We start from the raw sequence: 16,840 nt of genomic DNA on the forward strand, positions 1-16,840 counted from the left end.
ACAATAATCCTAAAAAGCTCCAAAATGGGGAATGATGTTTAAGGTAGGCTAAAAAGGAGAGGGTTCTTTGAAGTTCTATTTTAAAGTAGCTAGAGCCCTCAATTTATTCCCCCAACTTATATGTTGGTGCCTTTTCTTCCCCATCATCAGCACAAGACTAGAAGTTTATCCCCTAGAGAGGCTAAAACAGACGTTCCCTAAGCTGGGGGACACCAGGCATAGTTGAAGGTGGGACACTCAATTAAAAATGGGGGCTTCATTGACAGTCTACTTACATTCCAAATATTGACGTTCTCAGGCCTCTTTTGTAACTCAGGTCCAAAATATTAGATAACATACTGCAGGAGAATCTGAGTGCTGAGAAATCTGATCAGCCCATGATAATAAAATAAAGTAAAATAAAATAAAATAAAATAGAATAGAATAACAAGGGCAGCAAACCCCAGCTAGAACAGGTCAGAAGGCTCTGAGAGAGATCGCCAAGAAATTAGATTAATGGATATTAATAGATTAACGCACTTAGGGAGTTAGATACTAAGCTGAGGAGGTGTTTGAGTTTGAATTTAGGAATAAATACATTGAAAACTAAGGAAACAAACAGGATGCATATTAACTCCTGGGATAATGAAAAGTCGAGAATGAAAGACAAAGTAATCAGAGTATGATATACATGTGAACAGCGTTTACATGGTCAATAAAAAATGTAATAAACACTGAATATGGATTTATCAAAAATTATGAAATGATCACATAACTATAATTATAAGAGATAAGGGGTATGAATGTGGGGAAGGTGAGTGATGGGAAAATGTAGTAAAAAATAAATAAATCCTCATCATTCATAGAACAAAGTCTATAAATAATGATTTGAATTGAAAAATTAAGAAGTAACAGCATAAACAATGTCATCAGAGGTAAACACCAATAAAAGAAACCAGGGTAGTAAGGAGGGCACGTATTGCATGGTGCACTGGGTGTTATATGCAACTAATGAATCATCGAACTTTACATCAAAAACCAGGGATGTACTGTATGGTGACTAACATAATATAACAAAAAAATATTAAAAAAAAAAAAAAAGGAAACCAGTGAAAGAGTTGCTGCCAAAGAGGGGTAAATGGAAAAGGACAGGAGGGTAATGTTTGACTCTTTAAACCAACCGTAAGCATTCAATATATACGATGTTTAAAAAGTAATCAAATAAAACAAAACGGTGAAGGTATTTGCAAAGAGCCTCTCATGAAGTTAGATTGTAATGGCTTGAAGAGTGAATGAATGAAAATTGAGACTGTTCTCGGCAAACTGAGTCATATAAGGAAGGGAATATTGGGATAGGTAGCATGGTTGCTTGATGAAAAACTTAGGGTTGAAGGGAAAATTAATAGTTTGTGTGATCATGGTTATTTAGGTAGCTAACTAATTGGTTAGTCAATTTGTTCAAGACAGGGATACGCTCAAAGAGAAGAAAGCAGTTGGGGCGCCTGGGTGGCACAGCGGTTAAGCGTCTGCCTTCGGCTCAGGGCGTGATCCCGGCGATCTGGGATCGAGCCCCACATCAGGCTCCTCTGCTGTGAGCCTGCTTCTTCCTCTCCCACTCCCCCTGCTTGTGTTCCCTCTCTCGCTGGCTGTCTCTATCTCTGTCGAATAAATAAATAAAATCTTAAAAAAAAAAAAAAAAAGAAGAAAGCAGTTGAGAGGATCTGCTGAGGTGAAGAATGAATGAGGTACTATGGTCCCAGATGAAGTGGTGGATGTTGAAATCAAAAACAAGGTTAAATAAAGGGTTAGCTCTGAAAAAGAATAGAAACATCCTTTGTGTGTGTGTGTTGAAGGAGAGGATTATTAAAAGAACTCCTGTCCAGTAGCTTATACTCAGTATGCTTTCTCATTGGCAGCAGCAGCTAAGTCCTCTGTTGTGGGATATTTTTCACAATCTGAGATTGGGAGCCAACCAGAGAAAAAAATGAAAGGAATGCTGGGTAGCAATTTTGGGAGCCCAGCTGAGGCTGAAAATCAAAATGTATTTATTCGTCAGCACGGGCTTCCATAACAAAATACCACAGACTGGGTGTCTTAAACAACAGACATTTATTTCCTCACAGTTCTGGAGGCTGGAAAGTCCAGGATCAAGGTGCCAGCAGGGCTTGGTTCCTGGTAAGCACTCTCTTTCTGACTAGCAGACAGCCACCTTCTCACTGTGTTCTCACATGGCAGATTGAGAGCGAGCTCTCTGGGTTCTCCCCTTATAAGGACCCAGTTCTGTTGGATCAGAGCTCTTTCCTATGACCTCATTTAACCTCAGTTTCTTCTTACTCCACATACAGTCACATGGGGTTAGGGTTGCAACATATGAGTTTTGGTGGGGACACAATTTAGTCTATAGCACGTATAATTCAGCACTGAGTTATTTTTCCATTTACACTCACAGCCCAAGAGCAGGGAGAAGACAGGTGGTTGAGCTGATCCGAATTTGGGGCTAGCGTGGTCGAGGTGGCAAATGAATAGAGGGGCTGATGAGAGCAGGGCTAAAATGACTGCTCATATTTCCAAAAATGGTGGAAAGGGAAGTCAGGAAAAGACTGGGTTTAAATTAGGGAATGGGCAGGGATTGGTAGGCTCCTCGGCAGAGTCCTCTCAAGTCTGAGGGGCTGGAGAACCAGCGGGAGCACTTCTATAGCACATCTGGAGTGGGTGCAGTAGTTTCTTGGGACGTACCTTCTTGTTTCTGCACTTTCAACTTTGTAGGGAATCAGTGAGAACTGTCAAACTGAAAAGAAAATTTGGGTTTATTAGTGTAGCAATCATCACCTTTTTCTTTCTTTTTAGACGACTAAATACATTGAACAAGTGTGCCTCAATGAAACTTGATGTGAACTTCCAAAGGAAAAAGGTAGGTGTCTCCACCTTGCTAAGATCATGGCTGTATCAACAAAAGAAACTTGTGTTCATAGATTAAAAACCACGTGAACCCAAGCAAAATTCTGAAATGCCTGACCATCTACGTTTATTCTCCAAATCTCTCTTCTTATCACAACCATCATAAATAAGTCCATTAGAAACCCAAGCCAAGGTCTGTTCATTTCAACCATTTCATTTTGCCGTAGTTTTGATCAGAGGTCTTGCATAAAGATGTAATATGTCTTTTTTTTTTTTTTTAAGATTTTATTTATTTATTCAACAGAGATAGAGACAGCCAGCAAGAGAGGGAACACAAGCAGGGGGAGTGGGAGAGGAAGAAGCAGGCTCATAGCGGAAGAGCCTGATGTGGGGCTCAATCCCAGAACACCGGGATCACACCCTGAGCCAAAGGCAGACGCTTAACCGCTGTGCCACCCAGGCGCCCCTGTAATATGTCTTCTTTATGGTTATCTTTTGGAAGTGTCTTTAGTTGTAAATATCCATTCCATATCAGACTGAAATACTGCACGGTGATTCATAGATTAAGAGAATGCAGAGAAGAACCCCTGGGTCCATGCCTAATGTCTTCTGCTTCATCCTTTTCAATGGCATTTCATTTCCAAGTACGCTTGAAGATGTGCTCATCCTCAGGCAGGATCATTTCATAATGGTTGAGGGGGTGGCAGGGAGTGTAGCAACAAGATGCTGAGCCTGCCTCCTCCTCACCCTTCCTGCCCACCCTTCCTTTCCTCTAGTGACAAGAAATTTCGTTCGTTTTAAGAGCCACTGTGCTCGCTCCCTGTTCCAGGACGCGCATGTGCTATTCCGTCTCTATGAATCAGACTGGAAATTTGAGTTCTGAAATAAAGCTGGACTTTATTGAGCTCTTACTGATTTCTAGGAGCTACGTTATGTACTGACTATGCGTGATCTCATTTAATCCACTGAGGTAGGAATCCTCTGTTTCCTAGAGAAGGGAAGTAAAGCTGAACAGGTTGTCATTTGTTCGTGATCTTTCAGCTAGTGGCAAAGCCGGATTTCAAACTCAGACACGCCTAACTCCAAAACCCAGGCTCCTCATAGCCACCACCATGCTGAAAGACTTCTCTCTCTCTCTCTCTCTCTTTCTCACTGAGTTGATCCTTTTGGGAAGTTCAGAATTAAGATCGTTAACTACTTTTTTTCATTTCACATCTCTAGTATGTAACAAGTCAAGCCTCAGTATATTTTGAAGAAGCAGAGAAAACACCGTTGAGTCAAAAGAAAGTGCTCTTTATCCTGGTCCAATACAGAGAAATCATTAAATCCAATGGATTTTAAGTCACCCCTGAGTAACCTAATCTTTAAAAATAACTTTAACTTGAATTTCTGTTCTACAATAGCGCCCAATGGGGAAAAAAAAAGAAAGCAAATGAATTTTGGTTGACCTCACCTTAAAAACAATTTGGGGTTTGAGTTAGAAACCAAAGATTTAAGCTAATGAGGTAAAACAGTGAAAAACAATATCCAGAGAAATATTAAAATATGAGCAGTTTGTCTAGGCCGAAGACAAATTAAAAATGTGGGAATAAACGTCCCAACAGCTGCCTGGCTGAATAGACCCCTTGAGAAGCATACATACTATTTGAAGCATGAGGGTCAGATGTTGTTTTGGTTGTAACACACGGTGCTTATTAAAACGAACACAGCCACGCCTGTGTGTCTACAGCGCGGCTGGTCTATACGGCTTCCTCTACAGACCTGTAGCTGCAGTGTATCACAGAAGACAAAAGCTAATGACATGATTTGTCTTTAACCAAGTGGAGTGATGGGATTCTCACCCTATCACCAGCTTTTCAAAAACCCGTATGTGAGATGGGCCCAAATACCATTTATCGGGCTCTTGATGTGTTACCTTCACAAAAGCCCCGCTGTACTTTGGTCACTTCAGTCTTCCTGACATTCTTAATTTATTCCTGATGTTGGATGAAGCAGCACACAGCCAGCCAGCCCCTGCCTAACTGGAGGCCTCACAAATGCATGCACCCGAATAAAATATTGCTGTTCACGTTGTAAATTGAGAAGACATGGCCTGAATTTTCAAATAAATAATTTCAACATGTGGTCCCCACCGCCCTGTGGATCTCAGTAATGACCAGCATCTGGGGCTGTGGTCGAAGCAATTATGCAGGAGACCCTGTGTGGGGGCATGCATTCCTGTCATCTGCCCCTTTCACAAGTCATAGGCTCATCCTTTATTTTGCTGCAAAAAAAAAAAAAATACAAAAAATACAAAAAATACAAAAAATAAATACAGGCTAGGAATAGGCCAAGTAATTCAAATATAGAAAGTGAAACTTGAGGAAAGCACCCTGTGACGATGCAATCATTCCGGAATTAGTTTCTTTGGAAGAAAAAAAAGGACCAGCAGCATTTCCTCTAGGTATGTCCCCATTTTAGGCTATCCAAGAAATAAAAATATAATCCTCCTTTCTCATCTACAGAGACCCAGACATGCGTAATTCTGCAGAAGGTCATCCCCAAACTGCCTAACTGTCCAGAGCCACAGTCCTTCTTTCTCCCTTTGGGGCCTCTGCGGGGGCTACGTGTGCTGGCTTCGCCGTGTGTGGGCAGCAAACACTCACACGGGCGTATGTATGTCAGACACCGTTCCTCATCATGGGCTGCATGTCACAGATGCAGAGGTAGGAACTTGCTCAAAGTCACGCAGAAATAGGCAGGGGTTTGACCACAGATATTCGGGCACCACACTGCCCCTCCTTGCATTTCAGAGAATTCGGAAATGTACTGGAGTCTGAGTGAGCTCCTGGCGCTTGGCCTGAGACCCGGAAGAGTTTCCCCAGCAATATATACAGTTATATATTTTGATTGTTGTATTTAGAAGAGGGATGTTTCTTGCCACCTGTACAGAATGCCACGATTTATTTAGTGTCTCCATGGAAATGTATCTCTGGATCTCTCACAGTGAATCGCATTGCTCTGCTTTGCATTTCCTTCTCGTTTGATTTTTTTTTTTTAATTCTGAAGAGTGGTGGGTTCACCCAAGAGAGGAGAAACAAGTCCACAAATAGATGAGGCTGGTGAAGCCTCCTTCATACTTGGTTAGGCATGCACTTTTCTTGTGCATCAAATGCTACTTGTAAAGCCCCAAGAAAAATGACATCACACCTGCCTCCCCACCACCAGGATAGTACCACAAGATTTTCTCTTTGCAGAAGAGAAACGCAGTTCTTCAAAGATTCAAGGTAACCTTTCCTGTCCCTGGGAGAGTCAGGTAGAGAAGAGCATTCTCAATCTTGGCCACACATCTCACTGAAAGACTTACTAAAACCCAACCAAGAGGCATTCCAACAGCTCTGTGCCCCTCCCCCCGCCTCTGGCTTCAGGCTCCGCCCCCCCCCCCCCCCCCCCGCCCTTGCAGTACTGCAAGTGGTACATTCCAGCTTCTGAACAGGTGGACTCAGCCCCTCAGCTCCAGTTAACTTTAATGGAAGATATACTTCTAAATTTCTATGTGACTACGGATTAGCTGCCTCTTGCAGCTGTGGACTTGTGTGGGCTCCTGTTTCCAGTGTAAAGATATGGCCAAATTCCATCAGAAAAAAAAGAAAATTCTTTTGCAGTGTCTGCTTGGCATTTGTCTCTGAGGAATATATAATTTCAACTAAGAATGTTCTTGTTTTTTAGAAAAAGCCAAATATCGGCACTCCATCTAAATTAAAAACTCCAAAGCACAGACAGACCTACTTGTTCTCAGAAGTGTTTCTTCTCCATTATTAACTACACAATTCACCCTTGCTTCATGATGACTTTAAAATCCCCCAATTATGGTGAGCGTTTATGTGGTATGACTTCTATTCAAAGTTAAAGTCAGAGGCCAAAGACTCCAAGAAGGCGATCTGTTAAATGAGGAAAGAAAAGGACACGTACACACGCAAGACTGTTCCCTAAGATTTCCCAAGAGAGAAAGAGTGGCTTCAAAAGATTCTGCTTAAAGTTATAGTTTTAATAAAGCTCTCTGAAATCATGACCAAAGGTGGAAAGCAACACGGAAACCATGACTAATTGCCACCTTGCAGCCAGCCTTTCCTGGCCTGGATGCCCATCAGCGTTTCAAAGGAGCTGCAGCTGCTGCCCAGGGGCCTGGTGTCTGTTCCTCTCCACCCACTCCGCCTTTCACACACACCCCCCGACCATCACCAAATCAGACACCTCTCTGCAGCTCCAAACAGCAGGGTCAAATGAGAGAAACATTACATCTCATTCCAGCATTCACTTGGCTGGGGAGTATTACAGTCTTGAGTTGAGGATAATGGCACGGGAATATCCTAGAGCCATAGGATCTTTGAGTTGGAAGGGATGTTCCGTCATCTCTTCCAGCCTCTCGTCCTCTATGGGATTTACTTCTGGGAGCATTGCTCATAGGTCACCCAGCCTCTGCTTGCAAGCATCCAGACATGATGAGTTCACTGCATTGCTAGGTGATCTATTTTATTTCTAATTACTAGGAGTCTTCCAAATAATAAGCTAAAAGCTGATTTCATGTAAACTTGCAGAATTGGATTCTAGCTCTTTCCTCTGAAGAAGCACCGAAATGTAGATTTCGCTTTTCATACGGCAGTCCTTCAGCTCTATCCTCTAGATTGGGGGTCGGCAAACCACGGTTCCTGCTTTTGTAAAGAAAGTGAAAGTTGTATTAGAACAAAGCCGCGCTCGTTCTTCTGGCTGTAACAGCAGAGTTGAGTAGGTATAGCAGAAACTGCGTGCCCCAGAAACCTATAATATTTACTATGCGACCCTTTACAGAAAGTTTTCCGACCTCTGCTCAATCGAGAACACAATTTCTCAAACTGTCTATAGTGAGTGAGCCAGGGTTTTGTTTGTTTTATTTTTAATTTCCAGTCTGCCACTGACCAAGATACTTCTGTAAAATTCAGTACAAATGAATTATTAGAAATATGAAATGAAAAAAGTTATAGAAAATACAGGCCTCCTTGTTTTATTATTAGACTCAACAAACACAAAGGTGCATTCCAATGAATATAATCAAACCAACTATAATGGGAAATAGAAAAGAATTACAAAAACTGTTCACAATTTTTTTGAAAGTGTCTGTATAGGCGATTAATATGAAGAATCATGATTATTCTCATGACCTTTGTTGTTCAGCTATTGTAACCAAGCGAAAAGTTTACCTTGACATAGCAGTTTCCCATATTAAATGCCTAATCACACTTTGATCAAATGCTAGGACTATGAGTATTCATGACAGCGAGTTTCCTGTTTGTTACCTACTTTAGGTTGGGTTGCCAGCAACACTATTCGCACAGGGAAGAATGTGTATCTAAAATGTTTCTCTGTTTTAATACTAGTCATCATAAAGAAACCAGTCTCACAGAGTCTACTGACTACAATTAAAGAGGTTTTTAAGTAATTTTTAAAAGCTTAGGGTATTCCTTTTTACCTTCTATTCAAAATGAAGTGAGTGAAGCTGTATTTTCTATAAGGTCTGTACTTAACTTCATTGAAGACTGCGAAGTCTGGGGACTGGCAGCCCCTTGACCACACTTTGAATCCCACTGCTCTAGAATTCCTCATTTCTAAGCCAAACCCTTAGTTTTTTCGATACTCGTTCACAGGAAGTTGGGGTTCCTAGATCCTTGGCCATCCTGATTACTGTTCTCTAGAAATATAGCCCTTTCCACATGACTCTTCAAATGTGTTTCTGATGTACGTGACCAGTGCACAACGCAGTGGGGCTGCAAACTTCAGAGTCTTGAGATCCGTGCTTCTGGTCAGGCATCCTAAAGGTGGTGTCTTAGTCCGTTAGGTAACCACGGTACATGGTTACCTCACATGAAGCTGAAATCTGCTACAACTCCCAGAGCTATTAATAGGAGCTGTGATTTAATTAAATCTATTCCAGCCTGCCTGCTCTACAGTTGATTTTTGAAATTAAGGTCTTTATATTTTGCTTCACGAAATTTCATCTTATTAACAGACCATCCTTCAATTCTGTTAAGATCTTTGTACATCTCAGTATCACCAGTCTCTAACAACAATAATTAACTTTATCTTGCCCTTGAAGGCTTATGTGGCGTTTTCACATATAATCTCTTTTGGTTGTATTGACAAATCATGCTAGATGTGTATTACTATCATTCCCATTTCCAGCTGAGAAAATGGACTCAAAAAGGGTGCCTTATGCGAGATCATTTAGTGAATTACCTTGTGCCATATTCGTATTTTAAAATGTGAGTTCCCCTGGCTCATTCACGTTATTCTTAAAATGGACATAACTTTAAGGCATCCTTCAGAGATCTCTCCCTTCGTTGCATTCAGCCTTTTGATCACACTCTTTGGTATGAGCTACTCAACCAGTTACCAGAAAAACTCTCTGTAGCATCAAACACAATTAGCCATCTTGGCCACAACAATATCATGAGAACCTCTTGTCAGTTCTTTTGATAGAATCCAGACACTGGTCTACTAAACCATTGAGATGGGAGATTAAAGTTTGTTTGGTGTGTCTTTTTCTCATAAATACATCTGACTCCCAGAGGTTTCCATTTTGCATTTCCAAATAATCAAACTATTTGTTTTTAGCCTCAAAAAAAATGATCAAACAGATGAAATCTCAACATCTCTTAATCAGTACACTTCCACAATTATTACTGGAGAGTCTGCTCTTTGCATGATAGTCTGCTGGGCCCTGATATAGTTAAAAAAAAAAAATACAAAACTTTAGTACAGTGTGATTTTCATACTGTGGATCATGACCCATTGGTGGGTTGTGAAATCAGTTGAGTGGGTAAGAAACAATATTTTTAGAAAATGAGACAGACTAAACTAGATTATAAAATATCAAAGTACAAACAAGGCTAATTATTATAGCATGAATTTATTTGTTTGTTTATTGTAATATATGTGTGCCTTAAGCTGTGATGGAAAATTTTTTATTGTATGTCACTATCAATAGCTTGAAAGATTCTACACTGGTGGAAAAAACAAAATCATGTCACAACCCTTGGGACATACTATGATAATTATATGCACAAGGTGCAAAAGGAGAATGGGTGTTTTTTCTTTGTTTTGTTTTGTTTTGTTTATTGTTGCTTTGGTTTTCATTTGTTTGTTTTGGTTCAAAAGACCTAAATACTGCAAGATTTCCCTGAACTGTTGGCCTTTTTTTCCAGGAGTTTACCACTGTTTCACGTGACTTGTTTGGGTTGTAAATACCTTCCTGTTGCTCAAGGCTAGTATAATAAGCTCTTAGAGTCTAGCAGACAGGAGCAGACTTTCCAGTCCCAGTCCACAGGGCCCAGCTTGGCATCTTTTCTTGACCAAAATAAAGGAATCCTTATCCAACTAGTATGTGGTTTGCTAGCATCAGTAACCAAGTTTGGGCTAGCTTGAGAGAGAGCTCGTTGGAGCCCACACTAAATATCGCAGTTTCTATTTAAAATATCTACATATTATTTAAAAGTATATCCTTTTCTGGCCTTCTCAAAAAGTATTGCCGAAAGGGCTCTTTCAGAATGATAACTTAATATCAACTTCTTTTCACTAGCTTCTTGAAATGTGATATGAAAATCCATTGAGCTCAACCTTCAACCTATTATGGTGCCTGATATATAAATAGCCCTCAAATGTCATGTCTTGTTGTATTAATCACAGGGAAAGAGAAATCGAAAATGCTACAGAGAAAGTATTAACTTTGATTCATCATCCTAGAACCTTTCCTTTTTTTCCACTTGTACAAGTACATCTTTTTTAAATTCTTTTGCCAAAGCTTTATGTAACTTTTTTTTAACTCAAAGCTAATTTCCTAGTATGATCCCAAAGCTGTGGAATTCTCCGTTAGTACCTTAGTTTTTTTTACTCTCTTCCACCTTCCACCATACATGAATGTTCGAATGTGTCACTTAGTCCAACCCATTTGAATCTAGATTCTCAAGGAATAAGCAAGAACGGGGAGATGCCAGTATTTATTGACTGAGCACCCATTTACTTTTCTTTGAGACCAGAATATAATAAAAAATTAAGGGGGGCTAAAGTGGGCATTAGATATGTAAAAAGATAGGTAAGCAATCTTCTTAGATAGGCAACAAATAGATAAGCATTTGAGCCAACACTGGAAAGTAACACAACAAATACTCCTCAATAAGGGCCTGCTAAGTGCATTATTTCATTTAACTCCCTGCCCAAACCTATGAGGCAGGGTCTATTTTTAGTCCCATTTCATGAGTGATAGAAACTTACTTTGAAGAGAGTAAGCAATTTGCAAACAATCGTCCAAGCTCTTAACTGGAGGTACCAGAATTTGGAACCAGGTCTTAGAACCAGACGCCAAAGTAAAATAAACTTAATTCAAATTAAAAAAAATAATAATATATATATATATATATAGAGAGAGAGAGAGAGAGAGAGAGTAGTTACTATGTGCTTGACATTGAGGAAGATATAAATATGAACGCCACCCTGAAACACACGCCCTTCTCTAGATGAGCTTACCTCTAATGGTTGACAGTGGATGCGAGTGGCATGAGCTTAAGTTATCATTAGAATAAATGCTACAAAAAAGATCGAATCCAAATACTGTAGAGCTCAGGGGAGAAAGTAGTCGTTGCCTTGGAGCAGTCAGGGGAGGCTTCAAAGAGAAGGGGTCAGGGAGCAGAGGGCAGTGAACTTGAGAGACACAACTGAAACAAGGCAGGAACAGTACATTGCAGGCAGGTTGAAAGGACTTTGAATGCCATGCTAAAGACTTCTAGGAAGGCCAAGGGAAGCTGAAGGCTTTCAAGCTGGAAAATTACATGATCATATTTGGATTACACAGTGGAAAGCTGTTTAGATGCGGAAGACGCTGGCGACAAGGATTCTAGCCAGGCTTTCACTGTAATAGACCCAGACAGAGGTGCCAAGGGCCTACACAAAGGGAATGGGAATGAAGATATGAATGAGGGAACAGATCTGAAAGTCATTTCAGAGTTGGGTCTTGGTAATATGCATGAAGAGGAGGGGGAAGAAGCCGATGGATCCGTTCATCTTGGAAGGGGGTTATTATTTTTTGCCCTACGTCAAGATCTGTCCTGGGGCACAAGGATTTGCAAAGATAAGCAAGCCCGTCTCTGGCCACAGGGAACCCAGACTCGCATCTCTCAGGGGATTCATACTCAGGCAGCACCCAGATAGGTCAAAGAACTGTGTGAGGTGCGGAGTGGAAGACAGAGCAGAGCAGCGGGGGCTACGGCAGCCGGGAGATACATGCCTTGCCAAAAGGCATTTAGATTCAGAGTTGATTAAAAACAAGAAGGCTGGCCAAGCAGAGCAGGCTGGATTGGACTCTCCTCAACTAGTGGTGTCTAGAATGGCTCCCAAGTTTCTATTTAGAGGAATTCGGTGGGTAGTTTTGCTGTTAATTTGTACAGGGGAATACACAGTAAGAATCAGGTTTGGGAGACTAAGGTAAGGAGTGTTAGCTTTGAGATAGATTGACACTGAGGATCCAAAGAGGGAAACTGGAAATAGGGTCTTGGGGCTCAGTGAAGAGGTTTCAGGAAAGAAGTAAGTGCCTTTTATGGCAGGATTAAGTTTCTGAAAAAGAGAACTGCAGGTGTTTTATATTTAGACGTCTAGTCAGATGGTAATTACACCTCTTTGTAATCAGTCAAGGAAAACTTCTTAGGAAGGAAGGATTCAGAAACTCTATGAAAGTTGAAAGGAGGAAAGCTTGGCAGGTTGAGAAGAGATCCTCTAGCCATGAGGGAGGAGGAGGGTGTATGGGACACGGGAAGTTGGTGGAAGGACCGAGGGACGGCCAGAGGGCACGCGTGGAAGGGAGGAAGGAAGGGAAGGGGGGGGAGTACCTCGCCTCTGTGCTCACCCAGTTTCCCACTGCATCCGAGCTACCTGGAAATGAGCATCGTGTTTAATGTTTTTCAGGGTGACGACTCAGATGAGGAAGATCTCTGCATTAGCAACAAATGGACTTTCCAAAGAACCAGCCGCCGGTGGTCTCGTGTGGACGACCTGCACACACTGTTCCCCGGAGGAGACAGAAATGGGTCATCGGGAGACATTAGGATGAGAAACACCACAAGCAGTGAAAGCGTCCTCACAGACCTGAGTGAGCCCGAGGTCTGCTCCATTCACAGTGAAAGCAGCGGAGGGAGTGACGGCCGCAGCCAGCCAGGCAGCAGCCACAGCGCCGGCCGGGAGCCGTTCGACTGCCCGGGCCAGTCCTGCCCCGACAGCCCGGTCATGCTGGACGCCACGTTCGTCAGCGGCGGCCTCCCACAGTCCCCCAAAGACGTTCTCAGCTACCCTCTCCACCCAAAGAATGAGAAACCCACCAGGGCCAGAGCCAAGTCGTTTTTGAAACGCATGGAAACTCTCAGAGGGAAGGGAGGCCACGGAAGGCACAAGGGGCCGGGGCGGACCGGGGGCTTGGTGATCAGCGGGCCGGTGCTGCAGCAGGAGCCAGAGGCCTTCAAGGCCATGCAGTGCATCCCCATACCAAACGGAGATCTGCAGAGCTCGCCCCCCACTGCCTGCACCAAAGGGCTCCTGAGCGCCAGCAAATGGAGCGGGGAGAGCAGCCAGTCGGAAAACAGCAGCAGTGGGGTGAGCACGCCCGGCCTGAAGGAACGAAAATGCCAGGAGGCCAACAAGCGCGGGGGCATGTACTTGGAAGACCTGGACGTGCTGGCCGGGACAGCACTGCGGGATGCAGGTGACCAAAACCACACACACGAGTTCCATTCCCAAGAGAACTTGGTAGTGCACATCCCCAAGGATCACAAACCCGGAACGTTCCCCAAGGCGCTGTCCATCGAAAGCCTCTCGCCAACAGACAGTAGCAATGGGGTTAACTGGAGGACGGGCAGCATCTCCCTGGGCAGACAGCAGGGCCCCGGGGCCAGGGAGCCCAGGCTCATGGCGTCCTGCCACAGAGCAAGTAGAGTCAGTATCTACGACAACGTCCCGGGCTCCCATTTATATGCCAGCACAGGAGATCTTTTGGACTTGGAGAAAGATGACCTCTTCCCTCATCTAGATGACATCCTGCACCATGTCAGTGGGCTCCAAGAGGTAGTGGATGACTGGTCAAAAAATGTCTTGCCTGAACTGCAAACACGCGATGCGTTGGTTGGGGAACCCGGCTTATGCCCCTTCCCGTCTCCTAATCAGATCACCTTCGATTTCGAAGGCAACTCTGTCTCAGAAGGTCGGACAACACCCAGTGACATGGAAAGAGATGGAACATCTCTCAATGAGTCGGAGGCCACTGGGGTCAGAGAGAGGAGGGACTCTGGTGTAGGGGCCTCTCTGACCAGGCCCAACAGGTTGGTGGCATGATTTTCTGAAATGATTTTTAATCCATTTCATAATAATTATGGTCTCTTTATCTAACAAACATTTATAGAACACTTAACTAAGTGCCTGACACTGTTTGAAATGATATATGTGGTTACAAATTATTTGAACGGAAGTATATCTTTTCTACAGATGTTACAGTGTTTGAATCTCTGTTAACTCACATTCATTTCTCTGAGTCTTTGTCTTTTAATTCAATCTTAACTTTCACTCAAAACAATGTTGTGAGTGTATGTGCAAAGCACTGTGCTAGGCACCATCAGGAAATCACTGGAAATGGAAGCCCCGTGCCTGTTCACAGGTGCTTCCCATGACCTTGTTGCCATATTAATTAAAACGTCCCTATCTCAAATTTTTAAACTCTTTTTTTTAATCCTATGAGAAATTTCTGAGACCTAAGGTGTGTACTACACAAGTTTATTTTGGCTTTAAAATGCCAATTACAAAGTACATAAAGCTATTTTACAAAGACCACTTCAGAAGCATCTGTGAAAAATGGCCCCGGAAGAGCTTGACTGGTGGAAACGGTAACACTGGACATGCTGCTGTGCTCTTATGGAGGCCAGATGTCCGTTGGGGTTTGCTGATGTGTCCTCTCTTCAGGAGTGCTGCTTCCTCTGCGCCTGCCACCTTCAGGTTCCATGTCAACAGAAGGAGAATTTGAATGCAGACGGGATGGCAGTGCGAAAATGGTTCCAGAACATTCCAGATCTCACTGCGCGCACGCGCTCTCTCTCTCTCTCTCTCTCTCTCTCTCTCGACACACACTCACACGTACACTGTCTCAGATGCTTTCAACACTTTGGGAACAAATTTAGGAATAGACAATAAAACGTATTAGGTCACTTATTAAAACCTTCCCCGGATTTGTCAGACTTGAAAGCCGCGGTTTCTTATGTTTACTCTCCGCATCGGTGTCTTCTGTTCCATTTGCTTTGTGATTTCTCTTGGCTCAGGAGCTATGCTGATTAGCTACTTCAAAATCAGTAACATCCTGTGTTTTCCAATCGTACATCCCCTTTGTGACTGGCTCTTCTAATGGTCTTTCTGGTAAAGGCGGCTCCGATGGAATAGTTTCCAGCTCTCGCACCAGCCGCAGCCGTCCGCAGCGCCGCACATCAGCAACCAGACGGCCGGCCAGCTGAACCTGCTCCAGCGCTTCTCGCTGCTTCGCCTCACGGCCGTCATGGAGAAGTACTCCATGTCCAACAAGCACGGCTGGACCTGGTGCGTAGCAGATTCCCTGAGGAGGGGATCATTTGTTCTAGAGCTGAGTTTACAGTTGCAACGGCTTCGGTAGTGAAGTCCTGATTTCTCACTCACTGCCTTCGCTGCGGATCTGCTGACAACAAGGCGGCAGTTCGGCCTCCCGGTCTGCCTTCTGTGCTCCTGCAGCTTGGAGGGGATGCGGCCTGCTGGGAGCAGGGCTTTATCTGCAGCTCTCGGTTAGTTTCCAGGGCAAGCAGTCAGGTTCCAAGAAGGAAAAAGAGACCAGGAAAGGGTGATGAATGGTGAACAGAGGACTTAAAAATAAACTGGCCATAAAATAATTCTGGCAGCTTGCAAAGAAACAGCTGTCACTTGTACCTTCTGGCTCAATGCAGGGCTCAACACTGACAGCATTGATTCATTCAAAGAGCATTTAATTCTTCAAATGCATTCCTGCTTTGACTTCGTGGCAAATAAAAACAAGAATATGCAGGAATTCCTTTGTCCTAAGGAATTGACAAAAGCATGTGTTGGAGCCTAAATACAGACCTGTTTTAGATGAGCTGGTGGGCGTGGACCTTTACATCAAAAACCAGGGATGTACTGTATGGTGACTAACATAATATTATTATTTAAAAAAAGCAGGCAAATGGAGGAAGTATTAACTGGCAACATAGTAATTCTACTCAATATATTCTAAGATTTTTTTTCTTTAAATGCTACTTTATTTTAAATCCTACTTTCCTACCCAAAGTGTAAAATTCACCAACACAAAAAAATTTCCAGAAGTAGAACAAGTGGAAAGAGCTATTATTACAATAATTTGGCAATAAAGTATTTAAATTTTTCCTGTGGGGGGAAAAAATAGATGAGCTGGTGGATTTGAAAAATATAAAATATGTCATTAGTTGTCCTATGTTATATATTATGTATAGAGAAAAATCAACAGTGCCTTTAAAAAAATATTTTGGGAAATTATAAATTGTGTAGTCCAATGAATATATGCTTGTATATTAAAATTTCTTTTAAAAAGTACAACCGGTTCTAGAAAAGTAAGGTATAGCTGAGAAGTATTTTCTCTCCCCTCCTTTCTCCCCCAACCCCAACTAAATTTCTTCTTATAGTTTTTAAATTTGTTTTGTTTTGTCTAATTGGGGACAAGTGTTTATCACTTGAGAGGTGTGTCTGTCACAATTAAATTGGAAAATTGTCCCCTTGACTTGAAAACAGAGCCGTAAATCCATTCCGCTAATGTGAATCATGCTGTTTAATAGTCAGAGATCTAACATAGGCAAGGGGCGCACATAGTACTTCCATGTCATGTGATTAATTAAGAGAGAGATGTTGAATTCCC

The 16,840-nt window shown here is 42.6% G+C and overlaps 1 protein-coding gene across 16 annotated transcripts in view; it reads left to right on the forward strand.

The window, feature by feature from the left end:
• Window positions 1-16,840, forward strand: part of STARD13 (StAR related lipid transfer domain containing 13) — a 513,739-nt gene that overhangs the window by 474,023 nt on the left and 22,876 nt on the right. For 15 of the 16 annotated variants that reach the window (XM_044381756.3, XM_048215633.2, XM_044381754.3 and 12 more), the window contains 3 exons: window positions 2,827-2,890; window positions 12,844-14,246; window positions 15,334-15,504. In XM_044381756.3, the coding sequence (XP_044237691.1) occupies window positions 2,827-2,890; window positions 12,844-14,246; window positions 15,334-15,504 (1,638 nt within the window). The remainder of the gene's footprint in view (window positions 1-2,826; window positions 2,891-12,843; window positions 14,247-15,333; window positions 15,505-16,840) is intronic. The other variant, XM_044381758.3, reaches the window with a different exon arrangement.

Source organism: Ursus arctos, unplaced genomic scaffold (assembly GCF_023065955.2).
Source record: "Ursus arctos isolate Adak ecotype North America unplaced genomic scaffold, UrsArc2.0 scaffold_10, whole genome shotgun sequence".
Classification (NCBI taxonomy): domain Eukaryota; kingdom Metazoa; phylum Chordata; class Mammalia; order Carnivora; family Ursidae; genus Ursus; species Ursus arctos.